Here is a 21,129-nt window from a genome sequence, read left to right as displayed (position 1 = left end):
GGAAAAGCTTGCAGTACCTCCCAGTCCCGCAGATATCTGCTGCTGAGGCAGAACAGGAGCCCTGTGACTTTCCAGGCAAAGAGCAGAACTGCGCAGCCTGCTCTGGATCATCACAGGGATTAGCAAAGCCTTCCATGAGCTTTCTCTAGCAGGCAATGTGAAGCCATTGTGAAATAAAAGATAGAATCATAGAACTGCTCAGGTTGGAAAAGACCTTAAAGATCATCGAGTCCAACCACAACCTGACCATCCTACCCTAACTCGCTCAAGCAAGGATGGTTTCTTATCTATCTGTTGTTACAAACAAAAGTGACACGACGTGTTTAGCAGTAGGTGAATACCTGAAATACCTTCTGCTACAGCCAGGTCACACTTCTTTCAGTGATTTTGGTATATTTAGGGTAAGAAACCTTGGATCTGAGATAGAAATCTATGTACTTGAGGTAAGGCAGCCTCCCCAGTCAATACTTCAGTACCAGCATCTGAATGGGAGCATCCCACACCAGCTGGCTATTTTTGCTATCCTTTCTGCTGTGTTTTTTTGTTTAATTTCTCCTTTCCTTTGTTTTCCTTTCCCCGTTTGCTGAGTGCTCTGTGACACACACAGCCTGTGCTGCTCCCTGCCACTGCGAGCACCGGCTGCTTCGACCACATCGGAATTGACAGAAGAGGGTGCTGCCGCATTGCAAAAGGCGAAACGCGTTGGGATAAGAAGAGGCACAGCCCTGTGAGCCTGGATAGCGATTTGTGAAGGGGAGGCTGCAAAGAGGTGGTTGGTTTCAGCTCCGTGTTGTGACTGTGGCTCGGTTACCACGCCATACCCTGGGGTCCCATCCTGAGGGCTGTGGGGTCTGTGGCTGAGCTGGTAAAGCAGTGATGCTGGAGTTCAAGTAGGAGCCAACTATGTGCCCGCATGATGGAGAACTGATCAACACGGAAGCTTGGGAGAAAAGGGCATGATATATACACCACACACTCAGTGCCATTAAATCTATGAGTAATGTCTCTAATCTTCACTTGTACTTTCTTTAGAGTGAATGTGCAATCTTGATTAAACAGGTCTAGTGCCTCATGTTTTACAGCAGTAATTAAGGTAGCACACACTAAACCTAGTCAGGAAACAGCACAAATCAGCTCCGTCCTCCAAAATAAAGGGATCCTGACCCCACGGATCCTCTTATGGATTCAGTTGGATTCTCTCTTGGCTCTCTTGAATCTGAACTCACTATGAGCTCCAGTTTCTTGAAAGAAACAGGGAAGGGGAAGGGGAGAGGGAAGGGGAAGGGAAGGGAAGGGAAGGCCAGTGCCATTTAACACCTCAGCATCACTTCAAATGACAGGGAAACCTGCAGAGTTCTGTTTTGTGTCATAAAGCAGCTTGAAAGATCCCTTAAAACAAGAGAAGATATTTCATTGCTAATGGGTGCAGTGCCCTTTGGGATTACTGGATCCCAGGTTGGTGCCATTGCATTTGCAACAACAAAACCCAAGCATCATTCTGATGCTTTTTTGCACCATCCCATGAGACAAACTGACTCTGGAACACAAAAGTGGAAGGGTACAACTCTGCCATTGCTTCAACACAGCACAAAACAGGAAACGGCCGCTTTATTCGTTGAGCACAGCGAGGAAATGCCCAACATAGAAACCGCGCTTCTCAAGAGACCGTGCCTTACATCAAAGGGCTGCAGTGACTTCCTAAAAAGTAAGAGGAGGAGGAGCTGCGGGTTGGGGAACGGTGGGCATTTCTGGTTGAATCTCGAGGAGCCAAGTGGGAATACGAGACGGTGGGAATAAGAGAGGGTGGAAAACGAGCTCGAAGGGGCTGATGTTGATAAGGGCGAACCGCGTTAATTGACATCACCATCCTCGGGCTTCATCCCACGGCCACGCGGGGGCGGGGAGAGGGGAACGCAGCCGCTGCACCTGCCGCCCCGCCCCACCGCCCGCCCCGTCGAGGCGCTGCCGAGTCGGGCCGGGCCGCCTGGGGAGCGGAGCCGTCGGAGCTGCGTCCGCTATGGGGACGGCGTACGAGCGGATGCGATGCATCAAGATCCTGCTGTTCATCTTCAATCTGAGCTTCTGGGTGAGCGCCGGGCATGGGGGAGGAGTGGGAAGGGAGGAATGAGCGGCACCTGCGGGGCGAGGGCTGGGCGGGGGGCTGCGGGGGGCGCGGCTGGACGGCGGTTGTCCCATTACCCTGCTGCATCGAGGGCGAGCTCGGAGGAGATCCGCGAGACCCCATGAACGATGGGCTGAGTTTACACTGCGAAAGCTCAGCCTCTGCTCTGCTGCTTCATAAAGACGCGTCTGTTCCTGGGCAAACTCGATGGAGGAGAGCGTTGCTGAGAAGAGATAACATCTTGTTATCAACGATAACGACCATCTCCACAACAAACTTTGCAAACTGTGTGGGATTCTCCCAGCATCCCGTGCAGCTGGTTGCAGTACTTACCCACAGCATCATTTCAAATGGTGACTAGTAGCACTTGTTGCAAAGCCCTGAATAGATCCGAGAATGCTGTTCCCTTTCTCCTGTCGTTTTCACTGTGCTCACAGTTTCATAGCACAGTTAATCTCAAGTTATCTTTTTCCCCCACGCTGTATTTTGGCCAGTTTCACATTCAGAAATGTAGCCTTTTAAAACATCTTTTTCTTGCTTTCTGAGGGGGGGAAGTCACATAATAATCCCGTTCAGCCTCTCTGGAGCAGCCAGCCTGGAGATTTTGTCTCCTTTAAACACATTATACCAGATGCTTTTGCTTCTTGGTGACAGCTCTGCGAGCCCTGGGTACACAGTGCTGCTGTGCTCTGGGAACAGAATTATGTTGCTCAGCTGCAGCTGCAAGTTAGTGAGAGAAGGACAAAGCTTTGTCACAAGAGTGACAATTCCTTGTGTTTTGTTATCTGTCTTTTCACTGAGATGGAAGAAATCAGCTCCTCAGCTGGGCTGGGACGTTCCTTTCAAACACTTGCAGACTGTTGTAAGCACTCATAGCCTGGATGGGTAAGAGTGCATTGCACTTTGATGGGAGTTCACTGTTATCAAGTACCAGCAAGAGCTCCTTGGATTTTCCAACAGTGTCATTTTGAGCTCTGGGATTTCAAGAAAGTATAAAATGCCTCGGAGCCCTTTTTGATGCCCTCCAGCTGATTGTTATTAACATATTGATTAATTGTGTGTTTTCCAGCTGGCAGGGTTGGCTGTCATTGCTTTTGGCCTGTGGCTGCGGTTTGGTGGAGCTATGGCAGAGTTTGCTTCAGACAAAAGGTCTCCAGAGTATTTCTTCATAGGTAAGTTGTGATGACAGCAGCCTTTAGCCTTGGCTTCATTCTAGGGTGTGGGAAGTAGCTCAATCATTGAATTATACAAAGGCCAGACTGCACAAAGCTGGATGTTGTGGTGCTGTGTCTTGTGGTTGGTGGCCTTCACCCTCTCTCTGCTTGTTATCAGTTTCCTTAGGCCTCACTGAAAAGCCTTTCTCTGCTTGTTATCCATTTCCTTAAGGCTAACTGAACTCTTCTCTCAGACTTGATCCGCTCCCCACATATCCTAAATGAATTGTGCTTATATTGCTGCAATGGAAGTTGAGATGGGTCAGAGACTCCTGCAACACAGAGCTCACCTGTATAATACATCCTTCCATAGTTTTCCATGCAACTTCTAACCAGAAAAACAATATTATCATTTCTGAATGCCTCTGGTGCCAGCAGAGGAGAAGGAAGGACTTCTGCTCACCAGTCCTCCATGTCTGTAAGCAGAGGCCTTCAGTGTGATTTTAAGTATCACAGCAAATCCTTCTACAGCTGAAAACTGTGCAGTGCTTGGTCATCTCAAGAGCTGTTCATGCAAGCAAGGCAGGAAGCAAGAAGTTCCCCATGCCCACACAACTGGTGTTGACCACATCAGGAGCTGACTTGACCCAGGGTGTCCCAACAGTCGTAGGGATATTAACTGGACTGTGCAGTTGTTTTAAGTACAGCCATTCTCTTAACAAAGCCCACCACCCTGATACACCACAGTCTTAAGCCAAAGCTTTTTTGATATATGCATGGAACAAGGCCAGGAGCACAGAGCTGGCTGTACAGTACTGAGGGAATAAATGGGTCGAGTGTTACATCCAGCAAAGCTTTCGCTGGAGTTTAGAAGGCTGAATAAAACCATTCAGATGGAAATGGCTGGGATCTGAGAGATGCTGCAAAGTGCTCTGCAGCATCTCCACTGACACAGAGAGCCACCAAGTATCATTCGCTTTTTCTCTTATATCTGAGCTGCTGTCAGCATCACATTGGACCATTACCTTTATTTCCAGATCCAGTTTATACCTGATGAATTTCCTATGCTGAAACTCTCCCCTGTCTTACCCACTTGTATTTGATCCTGGAGTTTGAACAAGACAGAGGGGAGGTTCCGTCCTTCAAATTCAATTCCTGTTGGTTCATTAGAAGCCAGCAAGTAAATCCTGTAGAGAAAACAAGCCCCAGCTTTGCAGGGTAGTGCTGTGTAAACGAGATTTTCTTTGGTGGAGATCTCTGACAGATTTAATCTGCTTCAGTCCTGAGTCAGAACTACAAAAGCTATTGAGAATTGTTCAGTTTAGGAAGTCCTGGGGAACGTTCTTGTAAAAGTTTAGTCATACTCAGTGACATTCAACTATTGGTCTGATTGTCACATATATTTATAGAGCTGCGTGCTGTAATATGTAACTGCTAACAGAGGAAGTGATAAGGAACAGGACGTAAATATGTTGAGAATTCCTTTTAACCTGCGATTTTGGCTGAACTCTGAGGCAAGGTTTTGACCCTTCTTTGTAACGGGCAGACTGGAGCAAGTCTGATAAAGAGAAAACAAATATTACTCTGCTCCCCACTCTCATAACAAATCATGTTAAATGCTGTTGTGACTTCTGAGCATCTGAGAGGTCAGCCAGTCAGAAATCTGAGCATGTTAACAGTCTGGGACTGAGGCAATGGTAGAAGAGTGGTGATGAGTTCAGTCCCAGTGTTTTAGGCAGTGAGCATGGCTGTGCTGGATGGGTATGCTTGAGTGCTTTAGCTCTGTAGGAGATTTCAGCTCCGAGTCCCTCTAATGTTTGTGCATTCGACACATCTCGTGGTGTTTCTAGGAGTGCTGTTTGTTTGGCTGTGTGTGTTTGCTCAGTAACGTGCAGTCTGGGCGACAGCCAAGAGTTTGCATAGCAATTCTTAATATGGAATACTGTGCAATCCACAAGAAGCAGCTGCCCAGAGGGCTGAAGAAGAAAGCAGCGAGACCTGGAGGTACAAACATACAGCTGTACATTTAACAACAATTTACTTAGCTCCTCTGCATGGATTGCTCCTGTGATAACAACCCTGTGAGCAGCTCAGCTCCATGTCAGTGCTTGGAACAACACTGCAGTCACACTTAGATGTTTGTAGGCTAAAACACCGTCTGGAATCACCATCTTGTGGGCAACGTCTCCTTTTCTTGCTTTCAAAGTGCAGCATCTTCAGTTGGATTTTATTGTTTGTTCCTTTTTTAACCTGTTTTGAGCTGCCAGCTGAATCTACCCAGCCTCTCTCTGTTTCCTGGTGATTTTTTTTTTCCTGGATCGGAAATTTTGTTTTAGTTTAAAATAATTGGTAATTATATCCTTGCATTTTCCATTAGGATGGAATGAGTGTCCCTAAATAGCCCCGTTCTTTACCAGCAATTCAACCCCTGGAATAGTTCAGGCCAGGACTTGGCATTCGGGCCTGTTCAACTTTTCCAGCCAGTTAAATGTTTGTGTTGGTTTGAAAGCAGCTCGCAGGCAGCAGTGTTGAGGTCAAGCACATATGCAGTGTTAGTTTCCCATTGCTCGTGGTTTTGTGTTCAGTGATCCCCACTGCAGCCTGCAGTCTTTTAGCCTACAATGTCAGGGGGTAGAACTGGAACTCCTCGAGCCATGCAGTCTCCATCTGCTTTACTGGGTGCATCTCACAGAGCAGAAGATAAGTTTTCAACTATATATAAGGAGCAGCCTTCTAAAATTGGGCATCTTCTCCTCCCAGCTTTTGGAGATCCCATTACAGTGATGAGGCATGACAGTGTTTTAAGGTCATCAGGTGGGTAGTAACATCTGAGCTGTCTGTGGCACCAAATGGGGAAGAGATCTTTTGCTCCTCTTCATTGTAATAGTGGTGTTCTTTAAATTAAATACGCATGTATGTATATATACATTTAAGCACAGATGTGAAGACTGAATGCCAGCTGGGCACAAGTTGAGCATTTAAGAATAGAGAACTAACAAAGGGGCTTTTAAAGTGTCAGTTCAAGACATTTACTCTTTGCATGAAAGTCTGTTTTGGCTCCATGGGCAGCACGGAGGCCAAATTTAGTGTATCCCTAATAAATGAAGTGCAGAGGGTCACCTCACTGCCAGTAGCACTGGAAATGAAGCCTCAACAAGAAGGGGAACAACTGATGAATGTGAATGGATCAACTTGGATGGCTCTCAGAACTGGCAGCACTGAATTGTTGCACAGACAGAGCTCACAACATTTCTGCTATGTTATGGTCTTTGCTCCTGTTCCATGCTCTGTGCTGCAATCAGAGCCAGGCCAGCTGTGGGTAGAAGTTTCATGGTGGCTGTGGCTTTTTCGTGGGGTCTGAGAGAACATGAGTGATCATTCTGGCTTTGAACAGCACGGTTAGATGGTGCATGCCTTAGGATGTGAGGTCATGTCTGGAGTTGAAGGATATTAGTATTTTTTCTCCATTGGAATGGGTGCCCATGCAAACAAGAGTTGGCTAGCAGTTAAATCTGTGTAAACTGCAGTTCCTGTGCCTCATTCTGTTATATTCTATGTGTGTATTTTCTAGCCAAGCACTGTACCCTTAGTTAGCAGTATTTTCTCTCCAATATCCATAGCCTCACAAATTCTGTCCATCTTAAAACGAGAGCTGTTGACAAAGTAGTCTCTGTGGAGAGATACAACACCACAAGTGGAGCATTGAGTGGTCTGGCTACCACTTGTGTTGGATCCAACAGAGGCTTTTAGTATGGACATAGAATGTAAGCAGTGAACTAATCTGTCTTTCTGTCATCTGCTGTGCAAGTTTCTTCTGCAGTTGAAGAGTGGTTTGGCAAAAGCTGATAGTGGAAAATGAAAGCTGCTGCACTGGAAACCAGCTTAAAATATATGATAATCAGTGATGTCTTGTATGACTGAATAGCTGCTGAGGACTGTATGTGTAGAGGTGATTCTGTTTGTCATCTACACTCTGTATGATGCTGAGAGGCATCAAGTCAGCTCGGATCTGTAATTCATTCGAGGTTCCAGGAAGGTTAACTACATAATATCTGTCACATTCATGCAGAATGGAGAATTATGTCTGTACACTGTGCTCAAATAAAGGGTATGCTCCAACTCTCCAGAAATTCATCTTCCTTCAGAGGACTCTGTCTCCCTTCTCCACGTATTTAGTGAATGTATCCAAAATATATATTTACTACACATCAGTCAGCATAAAAATGATGATCTCTGGTAACAAGGCAGGTAACTCTGCCACTTGGTGTACTGCTTGTCTGGCTTGTTATTTCCAACCTCTACACGTGTTTCCCATCTTTTCCAATACTGCATTTGCACTATGGGTTTCTTGGTGTTTTACTGAGGGCTTGAAAGCCTCGGTCCATCCAGTGGGATATCTCCAGGGCTGTAATTCACGACGTCAGGAAAACCTGTTCTGGGACTCCTGTCATCACTGCCTCTGGATCACTTATGCCAAGAACAGAGCTGCTTGTTTTCTCAGCAGAGTATGAACAGTTGGCGTTTTGTTTGCTGTTAGTTACTCAGCCCAAAAAAGAAAGAGTTGAACTGTTTAAAATGGAAAGTGACCATAGCAGCCAGGTAAACAAGAAACCCATGTGAAATAAGGCTGGAGAGATGGTGTATGATTGTCTGCTCTGGCTCTTTTTGATAGGCTCTGGATGTGGATTTGGACCTCAGAGCTGTCTGAGCGTATGTCTGCCTATCAGTGTGTGCATCTTCCAGGTCAGAGGAGGTGGATTTGAACTCCTGGCTGGCAAAACTGTGGGGCCAAGGGCAAACAGCAAACTCAGCTTTGTTGAGTGTGTGGTGTGAGACGTTCTTCCTGTAGCATGCCTTAAAATGGAAGTTCTGACTGAGTTAGCAGTTCAGTTGTGAGTCATGCGTGTGAAATGCTGAGCCTGTTCCTCAGGCAAAAGCAAGTGCAGAGTTTGGAGAGTGGTCTTACCCCTGAATCTCAGAGAGCTCCATCTTTGCCAGCTGGAAGCAACAAAAAGAAGTGGGAAGGTTTCTCTCCTGTCTTCCTAATCAAAAGTCTCTCCTTTTGTTTCTTTATTTCATTTTGCTCACAATCCACACAAACTCATTTGCTGGGCTTTATACAGCCTGGGTCACACGAGGCCTGACTGTAGTAAATGCCCGCAGCTCTGAACATGATGTCAGATCTCAGTATGTTCCCATTTGTCACTGAGAATACTAAATGCTGTCAGGAAAAGTCCGAGCAATCAGAGCTGGGAGGAGGGCTCACTGTGCCATCTAGTGTGCTCAGTGTGCAGCTCCTGGGTCCTCTCATCACAGCCTGGGGGAGGAAATGAAGCTGTTTTTTCAAGCACTGGACTGACATGGCAGCTCTGTGTCCTCCGTGTTGCCTACACAAGTCCAAGACTCGAATTGCCAGGTGCTGCACAGAGCCTTTGGTACTTTGGCTGGCATGGCATCCAGAGATAAAACTCAAACATGGTTGTGGTGGTCTGATAGAAACTGACACCACACATGAAGGCTGTTCATGTTTGCTAGCGAGGAAAGAGAATTCTTTGCTCTTTTTGTCCCAGATAAAGCCTGTATCAATCAATGAATAAACTGTTGGGTAGAAATATTTTCAGCAGCTGTATAGATGGTGGGATATTCTTTGTGAAAGCCAGAGGCTGTTACTTAAAAATCGATCGTTGTGGCAAAACAGGCATCAAACCTTAAATTCTGCTCTCGATTTTCCCCAGGTCTGTATGTACTGGTGGGAGCCGGGGCTCTCATGACCACAGTTGGATTCTTTGGGTGCTGTGGAGCAGCGCGGGAGTCTCAGTTCTTACTTGGAGCAGTAAGTGAAAGGTTTCAGGGGCCTGGAAGGGCTGTGATGTGATTCCAAGGCATAAGTCTTCTGTTGTTAGTGATCTCTACTGTCCAAGATCTGAAATGTCCTCTGTCCTTTTACTGGCTAATCCATCATCTCTGGTCTCTGTGTTAACGCATAGCTTCCATGCATTGCTTCCTGTAACACATTGCCTGGAATTACCTTGCCATTCCTGAAACTACCATCTGAGCCACTCTTTGCCATTTCCACCTTTGTTTTCTTAGCAGATTGAGTGGCAGTACATATAAAGCACACTGTGCAGAGTAAATTAACATAAGGTTCTCTTCTCCCTCTGCAGTTCTTTGCTTGCTTGTTGGTGATATTTGCAGCTGAGATCACTGCTGGAGTGTTTGCATTTATAGGCAAGAAAGTGGTGAGTAGCAATCTGCTTCTAAGGTAATAATGGGGCAGTTCTGGATTCCTGTGGCTGACTGACCTGCAGGAGAGCTTTCCAGAAGGCTTCTTCCTAGCAAAACTCTTTAATGTCCTTATCTGGAGTAAATTAGAGCTTGTGTTATCACAAGTCCAACTTCCGAATGGGATGCTGATTTTGCCACTCCTCCTCAATAAAGACTATCTGCTGAAGGAACATCAAGTAGAACTCAATGATAAGAGTGTGTTCCTTGGGGGAAGGGAAAATTAATTCAGACAGTGAGTTTATCCAGCTAAGAACCATGTAGCCAAAGCACAGAATACAGCAGGTTCTGAGCCATGCAGTGTACCTCTGGGTGCCATCAGGCCACAAAACCTCCTACCTTTCCTATCATGTCTACTTCAGTTTACCAGGAATTATTTTCTGCTCTGGTGGTTGATGACTCAAGCTGGAAATCTGCACTGGATTGAGAGTAAGACTTATTTGCCTCTCACTTGGCAAGTCTGATTTCTGCAGGCAATACAGGAAGCCCAGAGAATCTATGAAGACATTTATGATGAGTACATGAAAAACCCGGGGAAGGTCAACAGAACCATCTATCACTACCACTTGGCTGTGAGTAATCATCCTGAGCTTAAATACCCCATATTACTACTCTACTGTCACGTTAGCACTTAGAATTCAGAATCTCTCCCATGGAGGTAGGGAAGGATAGAACTGAGTGCTGCTTAAAATGCAGTTGGAGGCTCAAGGCTCTGATGGCTGTGTCTGGAGAACTACAGTGTTCCCAATAGCAAGTTAAGTGACTGACCTGAGACTGAGCCAAAGAAAGAACATAAGGCATGACTCCATTCAGGCCACCCAAAGAGTCAGTGTCTGAATCAGAATCAGGACCTGTGACTTGGGAATGGCACTTGTGTCTGTCATCTTAGATCTACAGTGCCTCCCATAGAGATCCAGCCCTTACAGCATTCTCACGTTCTTTAGAATAAACATTTCACAACCTCAGACCTTTTAGTCCTTCTTTCGTGGCTGTTATTTCTAAGCTGAAGAGGAATTTCAAGCATCTAGAGGGAGAAAAGCAAACAGGAAAAGCAGTGACCTATTGGGGTCTGCAAACTGAGCATTATGGCCTGTCAGAATTCTGACATTCTCTGTTGTTGTGCATTGTTCATGATCTTGTATGTGACATTAGAACTTTCTGCATTGAAAAATACCCATTTCCTTGCAATCCAGAGACCTGCTTTACCCAAATTCACTTGTTTGTTTCGTTAATAAGATACTTAGGGGAGATTTTGTTCATACAGATCTGGCTGTTTGGTGTGAAATTGGTTTTGAGGAACTTTGGCCAATGCAGTTGGAGCTGTTACCAGAGGTAGCGACTGGTACATGAGTACATTCATGACTTCATCAGTATCTTTTCTTCTTTTTCCCCAGCTATTTGTTTGTATCAGTTGACTCACAGTCTATGATTTCTTCCTCCCTTTGACTCTCCCCCTCTTTCGTTTAGCTCCAGTGCTGTGGTAAAGATAATTTGGAACAACACACGGCATTACCTTGTCCAGAGAAAATGCAGGTGCCCAAGGCAAGTGTCTGTTCTGGTCGTTCTGATAACTTCTTTAAAAGCTGAATGTTGCCTGCAGTCTGTCTTATTAATGCACAGAGACTCCTGAGTGGATGCTCTGGATGCTCTTGTGTTCATCTGCTGTTCAGTGGGAAGTTGGCAGAGTTGGTCAGGGTGTTTTCCTAGCAATGAAAGTCTTTTGATTTTGTTTTTAATAGAACTGCCTGGTTGAAATCCATAACGTCATCGATGCCAATCTGCATCTAGTTGGGATTGTTGGGATTGCAATTGCTGGCACCACAGTGAGTAAATCCACGTCCTCACTTTTCTTATTGGTATTTGGGCCCAGTTACCCCATTCAAAGAATCTCGTGCTCATCTCATTTTGTTTGATAGTAGGAAAGTACTGTACACATGGACCACAGAGAACCAAAAAGCCACAGTGGCATTTCATTGCAAAACAGCTGCAGCCATGGATGTGTTGGTCCTTAGAGGATCTATTATTTGAATGTCATGGATGGAATAGAAAACAGAAAGCACCTTTTCAGGAAGATGCTATCTATAGCATTATTAGTTCAACAAGAAGGACATGATACCAAGTCACAGTGAATGACATCAGTGCCATTTCTGTTAATAACGTGAACATTTGGGGGCTGTTATGCTGGCCTTCCCATTTAGAATAAGGAACAGTGAAACCAGTGTGGGCACAAAATCTTTGCTCTGAGTGTCAGTGAAAACTCTCTTCTGTTAATTGTCCCACATCTTGAGGTTTGTAATGGAAGCAGTCACTTGCTGCCCTGCAATAAAAGCATTCAGATTGCAGGCTGTTCAATGCAGTCTATTTTACAATTGTTTTGTGAGTGGATCCCTGAACTGCGTTCCTTCTCTTCCAGATCTTTGGCATGATATTCAGCATGGTTCTGTGCTGTGCTATCCGTAACACGAGAGAAATGATCTGAAACTGTCACTGCACAACTGTGTCCAGAAGCTTTACAAGAAGCTTTACAAGAAGCGCTCTTCTACCCAGCTTAATAACTGTAATGTATTTTAATTAGTGTTTTAACATACTGAGAGGAAAATATCCCATTCGGTGTGGAGGTGAATTGTATCAGCGACAGTAAAACCGGAATGGACAAAAAAAAGGGTTTTTAAATGTCCTTTTTAATGAAAAGAGCCGAGGTGGCATCTAAGACTAATTTGATTTTTAATGTTTGTGTGTGTGTGCAATTAAGAGCTTCCATATCTCTAGGCACTGTGTAAGTACATGCATTCCTCTCATTACAGATATGTATGCACGTTAGCAGGTATCTGTGTATGTAGTACCTTACGTAGGTAAGTATGAGCAGATGGGATGTGCTGTGTGTCCACATTTGCATGCATCTTTTTCCAGTCTCACTATGCAGGAGGGTACACACACCCATAGGTTTCTTGAAACACTTTCATTCCAAGCCTCCATTTGCCAACAGCTGGCAGAGGAACAAATGCCATTTTAAAAAGACCCAGAATCCATTTTGTGACTATTCCATCCAAACCCTAAAAAGGAAATGTATATTGTTTTAAATGACTTTATCTTCCAAAGCCCCTGGACGTGGTCCTGGGCTCACTGCCCTTCCTGACCCTAGTGCTTGGAGCAGGGGATGCAGAGCTCCCTTCCAACTGCATCCATTCTGTGACTTCACTGGCATGCACAGACCGGAGTTCTGTTTTTATTCAGGTCCAGTTGCGTTTTCATGCAAGAGCAGAAAGCTCTGTGGGAGGAAACAGCCCGAGGAGATCTGGGCTAAACAAAGAGGGGAGGAGGTAGGAAGCTGGCAGGAGCGATTGTAACACAGTGTGGTGAGACAAAAACCAAAACCAAACCACCAAAACCTCTGCGTGTGAAAGAGGCAACTAAAATCTCTATTCAGAAGTCCCTTTATGCTGTAAGACTGTGATCTGTAATGCTGGTGCAGGAGTAGAACCTGTGTTAAGGAAAGCAGCAGCTTTGTCAGATGCCCTGTAGAGCCTCAATGGTGTGTAGAACCCAACGGAGGAGGGGAAAATGGTCAGGGAAAAACACACAGCACTTTAATATCCTCTGGTTTTGCTTCTGTGACTATCACAGCTTCCTGGGGGCTCCTACCTCAACCTCCCACCCCTTCCTGCAGGAGTAAGGCAGGAAAGACAGAAAGATGGGATAATGTTACACGTGTTGGTGTGTAACATTCATCCCTCCTGCTGTTTTTCTTTCATTTCCAACAGAAACTCCAACTTCTCTCAGTTTTCTGTAACTTCAATACTGGAAATGGTGCTGCTGTTTCATGTTTCCCACTTAACTGACACTTCTTGCTGTCTTTTACATGGATGTCACTCTCCAAATTGTTCACCCACAAGCTGTGACTATCCAGTGACATGGATGCAGCTGTGCATGTAGGAGAAGCCTTAGGTTGGGGCTTGAACTGGTGATGGAGCACCTGGTGAAGGGGTGCTGTTGGCCTAAGGAGCAAACTGTTTGCACCTGTGCTCTCCCATGTGCCCAGAAGGGCTGAACCCAATGCAGAGCCACCCTGGGCTCATATAAGGGGCAGCCACTGAAGGGAGAGTTTCTTTTGGACCTTGGCTGCTTCCTGAGGAGTGCTGCATTGCCAGAGAGCCCCTTCACCAGCTGGGTGAGTCCAGTGCTTCTTTGTCTATAATATGGCTATTGGTGTGCTGTGAATGCTTTGTGTAGTATCGCTGAGAGCCTATCAGCAGCTGTTTTGCATAAAATAGCATTAAAAATTGCACTAAACGTAAACTGTGATAACAGCCACATGCTCAGCAGCCACTGACAGATGAGCAGTTTCCAGGCTTAACTTCAGGTCCCCATTTGGAATTGCATCACAGACCAGTGAGCTCCACTCTTGTTTCAGCTCTTAATGGTGAAAGCCCTTTGTTCTCTGCTGGCAGCAGGGAATCACTGCCAAGTTACTGCACTGTGTATCCTCAGTGAGAATGCATTTCAAAATCAAACCTGAGCTTCCTCAGGTGCAGTTCATGCTCCAAAGCTGCATGTCAGGATTTCATTAACCGACTTCTGCTCTGACTGCCTCAGAATCCAGCAGAAGTGCCCATCTGGTCAGGGAAGTGGTAACAGGCCAAAGCCTTCTGGGGATAACTCTGAAAGCACAGCACACAACTTCTTCCTATCCAGCCAACCGCCTTGTTCTCCACTATAAACTTGTAAATAGCTGATTCCTTTCTTATCTCTTTGAAGATCATTATTTGTCATTCCCTTGCCTGGTTTTCCTGAGCAGCAGACTCCAGTGGGAGCTTCACATATTGCAAACTAACTGCAGCCTGTCTTGCAGAGACTGAGCAGGAGCTGATGAAGAACAGCCTTTTAATATCCCTATAGCGAGGATTCATATTTCACTTCTATACCAAAAGTGATAGTTTTATAGCAAGACATATTTCATGCGTATTGAGAAGGGAATTGGGTTTTCTTAAGCCTCCAAATGCTCTCAAAGCCTTCAGAGGCTGATTAACAGCATCAGGTGCTGTTTGTAGGACACCTGCATAAGCAAAGCTCGCCATTCTCACTGCTGTTGGTGCTCCGGTTGCTGCTGGGTTCTCCACAACACAAACTGCTTCCAATGTGATGTTTGTTTCCACAACTTGAGTTCTGATTTGGGGCAGAGCTGGGATATTATTTGTCTTTGCAATGCCTGTAGCAGCATTATCTCTATCACAGCTCTCTGTGGGGAATGAAGAGGAGAGATGCTGATACTGTTGCTGAAGGCAGCTGTTCGCTTTCCTTTGGTTTAATGTGTACTAAAGTGGAAATGTGTTGGTTTTGTTGTCTTGAATTTGAAACAATGTTCTAATAAAAATAACCAGCAACACAAGACTCTCAGAGGTCGTCCTGGTGCCCTCTGTGTGCTCCCATGCTTTGCTGTCACTTTGTGGCTTGGTTATATGGAAAGGTTCCATAAGATACAGCACAGTCACCCCAGTACCTGACCTGGAGGAGTTCTTGCCTTGAGAAAGGGTTGAAAGTGGCTCTGAGTGTTATCAGCAGGTTAATTCTCAATGGGCACGATGGAAACTGCTGGGTATGGATGAGGATTAGAAGAGGAAAAAATCTTTTTCATAAATACACATTGAATGACTAAGAGAGATAACCCCCTGTACGAGCCAAAACAAATGGCTGGGAAGCAGCAGTAAAATAAAGCTTTCAGCAGTTATTTAACTTATAATAATGTATTTAATGGGGCTTGGAAGCTCTCACTGCTGCTTGGAGCTGCAATTCTGAAGCCATAATTCCTTGTTGATAAGAAATGTTCTTACCATGCTGTGTGTATGTACAGTGGGTTTGTTCTCCTGGCTGTATCTGCAGAATGGTTATTTTGTTCCTCCCTCATGGAAGCGTGGAAGGTTTTGCTTCTTTTCTGCCAGCTGTATTCATCTATTTGAAATGTTTAATATTGAGAGCATGCATAGCCTAGATCTGAGATATACCAGCTATTTTGTTTTGGAGTAGCTCTTCTAGCAATGCCTGGAGATTATCAGCATAGGCCCATACACACACAGCTCCTTCTTCCTCCCTGAAGTAAATGATAGTTGAGCACTAAATATGAATCTTCAGTCCCGTGGTTCTGTTTCTGTGTGTCACAATATCCTGCTCATTAAAGGAACTCGAGGGATCCCTCCTCAGAATAAAACCTTGTGCACACCAGTTTGCAAACCTGTTATGAAATACGGTTTTATTTGTGCTCGGTTGTGAGCAGAGAGATACATTTCTGCCACGTCCTGGTGGGAGCTCACATGTTACAGAGCTTCTGTGGCTTAGTGCAGTAGTTTGTCCTAACCTTCTCATGAACGCAGTCACTGTAATCAGTGTTACATTTACCACACTTGCAGCTTATGGCCACAGGGTAGGAGTAGTAAGGGATGGTGTGATGAGGACAGCCCGGAATCAGTGCTGTTTGATACAGCATCTCTTTATACGTGCACACGTTTTGGGACAGAGCACTTTTGAGTAGCAGCTTCTTGCCATTGCTGTCCTACAAAGAAAAGAGAAGTGTGTTGTTTCACTGCAGCATACACAAATGTCCAATGTTCTCCTCTGACATGCTCTTAAATGCTTAGAAAGCAAAACTTCCCCTAGCTCTGAAATTCTCTTGTACTCCTGTTTAGATCTGTCTCTTTGAATCTTCATGCGACAGGAGCTCTCTGCAGCTCCAGTAATGCTCTTTGTGTCTCTAAATAACCCCCTGCTCAGCTCAAAGAGCTCACAGCATTTTGTATCCCATATTCCCTACCTGCTGACCAGGGTGAAAGTTAAAATGCAGTGGTGAATAGCAAAGCTCAGTGTTTGCCATGCCCACATGTGCAGTGTTCTCCACAGCTGGCTGTCAGGGCAGAGCTTCATTGCCTTCACCTCCTGACAGGTTGGCTGAACTAGCAAGTAATTTATATTAATGAGGTGACAAAAAGTAGTTCATTTATCACTTGTACCATACTGACCCCACAAAATGACTGCAGAAGCTCTGCAGTAACAGCAGCAAAGTTTGTTGTTATGCTGCTGTTACAATCTCCATAGTAAAAATAACAGTGATGGGGGAAGAAAAGGGGACATCAACATGATTGAGCAGGGATGGATGTCAGGCTATCAGGTTAGAGAGCAGAAAGTCGATACAGGATTTGAGCAATGAAGAATTAAAGGATGAGAACATAATTAATGCCAGTCGAGATGGTGTTACGTGAAATAGGTCATGCCACACAAACCTGATTTTGTTTTTGGAGGTGATTACAAATTTGGTTGTTAAGGTAACTACACAGATGTGAGGCCCTTAGTTCCATCTGTTCCATCAGAGCTGCCATGACAAGTCAGAGCTCAGGAGCCTCTGCAGCTCTCAGCCCTGCTCTCCCAGTGAGCTAAATAGAAAGCATGACAGCAATTTGATTTTTCTATGACAGACAGAATTAGCCTGAGCAAACTTTGCATGGCTCTCTAGTAAGGATAGGAACTTCTTGTCTTGATGCTGTTATGGAAAACACCTAAAAGAGAGTAAGATCCTGTACCCGGCGTCATGCAGAATCCGGCGCAGATGTGGTGTTGATGGCCAGGCAATAGGCACACTCCCGTTTCTCCACGTGGATTGTGTACTCTGACGGAGCACAGACTGATGCTGTTTGACCAAAAGTCAGGCCAAAGAGGAGAGACATCATGAGGAAGGGACTCATGCTAGACAGGAGGGGGGAAAACAGAAACCTTCATTAAAATTAGATGTGTCTTCATGTCCTTCCCCTCTAATGGACAGGAGCAGCTCTGGCAGTCACATAGTAGAAGTGATCTCAGCTTTTTCAGCCACAGCTTCACAAATTCTGTCTAATGCCATAAATGTAATTGAAGTAGCTCTAACCACAAAGAGGACAAATAACTCAAACACAACGTACACCACATTCAGCCTTTTCCCATTGAACCTTATTACATAGAACTTTTCACTAATGGTTGGTAAAGCACAGATGCAGATAAATAGCAGTAGTTTTACGTGTCCTTTCCTGGTAAAGGATCTGACAATGTGACATACATCAGATGAACCAAAGTTGCTAAAATAATCTCGCTGGTTTAAAAATACTTCTCCAAAGAAGGCATCATATCAAATGTTCGAGATAGGATAAGAAATAGTTGTGCATATCAGACATGCCCTCTAATTCTTCCTTCCCAGCTGGCTTAAAGGCACGATGAAATGGGAGCAGTGCCAAGAATTAAATAATAGATGCAAGCAAATTACAATAAAGAGCATCAGCAAAGGGTTCAAACCAACGAATCCACCCTCGATCCCTCTGTTGCGCTGACCTCGTTTCCCAGGCCTGCTCAGGAGTCCCCAAACAAAGCTTTGCTTGGCTCCAGGACAATGTCAGGGTGTGCTCTCTCTCTTCCAAACTACAAATTCTACATGACAGTGTCTACAAATATCTGGAATCACCCTCTAGTCTCTTCCAGCCGTCGTTTCCCTGTAACAAAAGCCATTCATTACACGGTCTCGTTTACCCTGTGGCTGCAGTAGTACAAGTCTGGAAAGACCAACCTCTTGTCAGCTGAATTCTTCCCTATTAGAGGAGCCTGATTGTGCCTGGAGCTGGGAGAGACAGTGATCTAGCACAAACTCCGTGTGCTTTATACACTCCAGCCTAATTCCAGGCTGATCTTACTTTATATAATTGCATCTGAATTGCTGCTTTCTTATCGCAGAGCCATCTATTGAAAATTCATACTAAACCACAAAGCAAATGTGATAGGAACAAATGTGTCCATAATATCCTAACCTGGAAACTGGAGCTGGAAATCTAATTATGTTAACAGTCGGTCTTTCTCTTGGGCTTTTAAACTAACCGCTGCTTTTAAAAGGTTGGTATTGATTAATTTGCTACATAGGGCAGCAACGTCACGACAGTCAGATTAGCATGGAAATGGAGTCATCCAGAATCACATCTGAGTAATTCTACCCTTCTGTTTTGGGGAAAATTTATTGAAGTTTGGTTCATTCAGGATGTTCATTACCTGGCAGGTGCAACAAATGAGAGATGCACTGCTGTACACATAAATAACATGGCCACAAGGAATGTGGGGAGGTTGAACAGCATGGTTGTTTTGGGCTGTTGGAGGAGTGATGCTGTCAGTCCTAATAAGCACGTATGTAATCCCTGAATAGTATTTTCTCCTTCACCAGCTGCGTGTGTCTTTGTGTCCTAGGCTAATTTTCTATTTTGTGTATAACGTAATTAAATTATTGTTCATTTAGGATCAGCCAAAGATTTTCTGTTTCAGTGCAGTCTTTAATTTTGGGTTAATTTCTACCAGAGCTTCTCAGGAATTAAGGAGCTTGTGGACAAGCACAGCACTGACTATACTCAGAGCAGCCATCCAGCTGGACCTAACAACAGAATAGAAGATTTTGCTACTAATTATATATATTACTTAGCTTTATCCTTTTCTGAGCTGTTTTAAATGTAGGTAAATGTACAGGTTGTGTGAGTACAGACAGACAATGATAGGCAATGAGGTACACATCATGCATATGTATTTGTGTTGGTTTGGTTGTATGGAACTTCAATCATAGGAAAAGATTTCACATGGATTTTGGTAGATGGAGCTATTTTTTGTGTGCACTCCTTACACAAAGAACCACATACCCATGTTTAAAGTGCCTTCAACATATCCTAACTATTTTGCATGTAGAAAGAGGATGGTAGATGGGAAAGAGATTGAAGGCACTGACCCAGGTAACATCAACGCGATTGAGCAGGGATGGATGTCAGGCTATCAGGTTAAAGAGCAGAAAGTCGATACAGGATTTGAGCAATGAAGAATTAAAGGATGAGAACATAATTAATGCCAGTCGAGATGGTGTTACGTGAAATAGGTCATGCCACACAAACCTGATTTTGTTTTTGGAGGTGATTACAAATTTGGTTGTTAAGGTAACTACACAGATGTGAGGCCCTTAGTTCCATCTGTTCCATCAGAGCTGCCATGACAAGTCAGAGCTGCTGGGCACTGTGCTAAATGCTGCCAGTTCTCCACAGTATCTGCACTGTGTTTATCCACTGTAACTTTCTTTAACTTTCTTTAACCCAGCCTCTGCATGTATTGTGTTATAATTGGGCTCAGGAGCCTCGGCAGCTCTCAGCCCTGTGTCACAGATATCTGACCAAGCATTAAGAATGGACATTCCTTTGTTCATAAGTGCCAGAAATTAGTCTGAGTGCACCTTTGGACTCATGAGACTTCTGCTCTTGTACTCATGTTAGCATCATACTGATATGGATAGAAAGAAAAGCTTTCTGGGTACAGCAGGACAGCACAAAAAAGCTTCTTTCCTACCTGTTGCTGTAATTCATAGTTCAATTCCTCATGCTTATGGATCTGTTTTTTGGTTGCCCCCCTGCTGACCTGCAGACTATTCAGAGATGCAAAGTTTAATGCACTTTTACATCCATCGGCTTTGGAGCTGTGTTCTGGAACAGCCAGTTGTGCTTTTAATTATTTATCTTTAACCTTTCTCTTAACTAAACCGTTCTATTCGGTCACATCACTTGTTTTACACTTTCATTAAGTGAAAGACAGTGTGCTGGTTTCTGTACGAAGTGTTGTAAGTGATCTCTGTAAGTGGAGTTAAGGAAGCATAAAGTTCTTGGGTTTGTTACCTCGGGATGTTTGCAATGAGCCACAGAAACTCAGCGCATGGTGTGTAAAAACGTAACAGGATTCGCAATCACTGACCAATGCCTAAAGTAAAATAAGAACAGTGAAGATAAGTTACCATAAATCATTCCTAGTCCTGTTAGTAGTACAACACATGAGTTGGGTTAGTGTGCAGAGCAGAATGAGTGAGTCTTAATTCCACTGCAGACAGGCATTACAGTACTGTAAACATCAGGGCTGAAACATGTCAATCCTTCCAATGAACAGAAACTCAGAAGCTCTGCTGACTGCAAATAAACAAATAAGACAGAACCTATCAGATTTCTAGCAGTTAGTATTCTGGTAGAGGAACTATTTCCAACCCCATCCCATTGCAAGCCTCCTTAATATGCTGCCATTGCTTTGGGTTTTCTTTTGCCATCAGGTTTTGCATTTAAACATGCTGTGGCTGTTGAATTTTCAAAGCTCATCTGTCTATTGCCAGGCTCTCTGCGCTGGCTTGAAATGGAGCTCTTATCTTTTAAATGAGTAGATTCACAGATGACCGTTCCTTTCTTCTCTCCTAGGATTAGCTGCAGCATTTCCTGTCAAGTGCAGATTAAAAGGGCATCTCTTTTCTTTGCATGTGATATGACAACAATTTCCTCTTATAGTCTTAAAACGCTTCATAGTCCTATTAGTTGTTGTGGCTTGTATGACAGACTGGTTATATTTCACTGGGGAGCACTAGATAATGTCAGTTCCTGTTATTCTGAGATAAACAATATCTACATGCAGGACAGAACTGAAAAACAACAGTACATACAGTTGTCAGCTCCTCATGGTTATAGTGAGTCTGAGAGGCAGGCAGTAGCTGATCCAAGTCTTTATATGCAGACT

The 21,129-nt window shown here is 44.5% G+C and overlaps 2 protein-coding genes across 2 annotated transcripts; one reads left to right on the top strand and one right to left on the bottom strand.

Moving 5' to 3' along the window:
• Positions 1-1,775: 1,775 nt before the first annotated feature.
• Positions 1,776-14,952, top strand: TSPAN2 (tetraspanin 2). Its single transcript, XM_015885187.2, has 8 exons — positions 1,776-2,086; positions 3,192-3,294; positions 9,012-9,109; positions 9,441-9,515; positions 10,032-10,130; positions 11,026-11,100; positions 11,298-11,381; positions 11,972-14,952. Exons 1-8 carry the CDS (start codon positions 2,018-2,020, stop codon positions 12,035-12,037), a joined length of 669 nt encoding a protein of 222 aa, XP_015740673.1. The 5' UTR covers positions 1,776-2,017; the 3' UTR covers positions 12,038-14,952.
• Positions 14,953-15,775: 823 nt separating this feature from the next.
• Positions 15,776-21,120, bottom strand: TSHB (thyroid stimulating hormone subunit beta). Its single transcript, XM_032449338.1, is given in 4 exon segments — positions 15,776-16,102; positions 17,124-17,286; positions 17,902-18,059; positions 18,134-21,120. Coding segments are annotated over 2 exon segments (405 nt in total). The 5' UTR covers position 17,286; positions 17,902-18,059; positions 18,134-21,120; the 3' UTR covers positions 15,776-15,859.
• Positions 21,121-21,129: the final 9 nt, after the last annotated feature.

The sequence above is a fragment of the Coturnix japonica genome, chromosome 26, assembly GCF_001577835.2.
Source record: "Coturnix japonica isolate 7356 chromosome 26, Coturnix japonica 2.1, whole genome shotgun sequence".
Taxonomy (NCBI): domain Eukaryota; kingdom Metazoa; phylum Chordata; class Aves; order Galliformes; family Phasianidae; genus Coturnix; species Coturnix japonica.
This window is presented reverse-complemented; position numbering and strand designations above follow the sequence as displayed.

Coding starts and splice junctions, on each gene's coding strand:
- TSPAN2 (XM_015885187.2), top strand. CDS start 2,018: ATGGGGACGGCGTACGAGCGGATGCGATGCATCAAGATCCTGCTGTTC. Junction 3,295..9,011: donor TCCAGAGTATTTCTTCATAG/GTAAGTTGTGAT, acceptor GATTTTCCCCAG/GTCTGTATGTACTGGTGGGA. Junction 9,516..10,031: donor CATTTATAGGCAAGAAAGTG/GTGAGTAGCAAT, acceptor TGATTTCTGCAG/GCAATACAGGAAGCCCAGAG.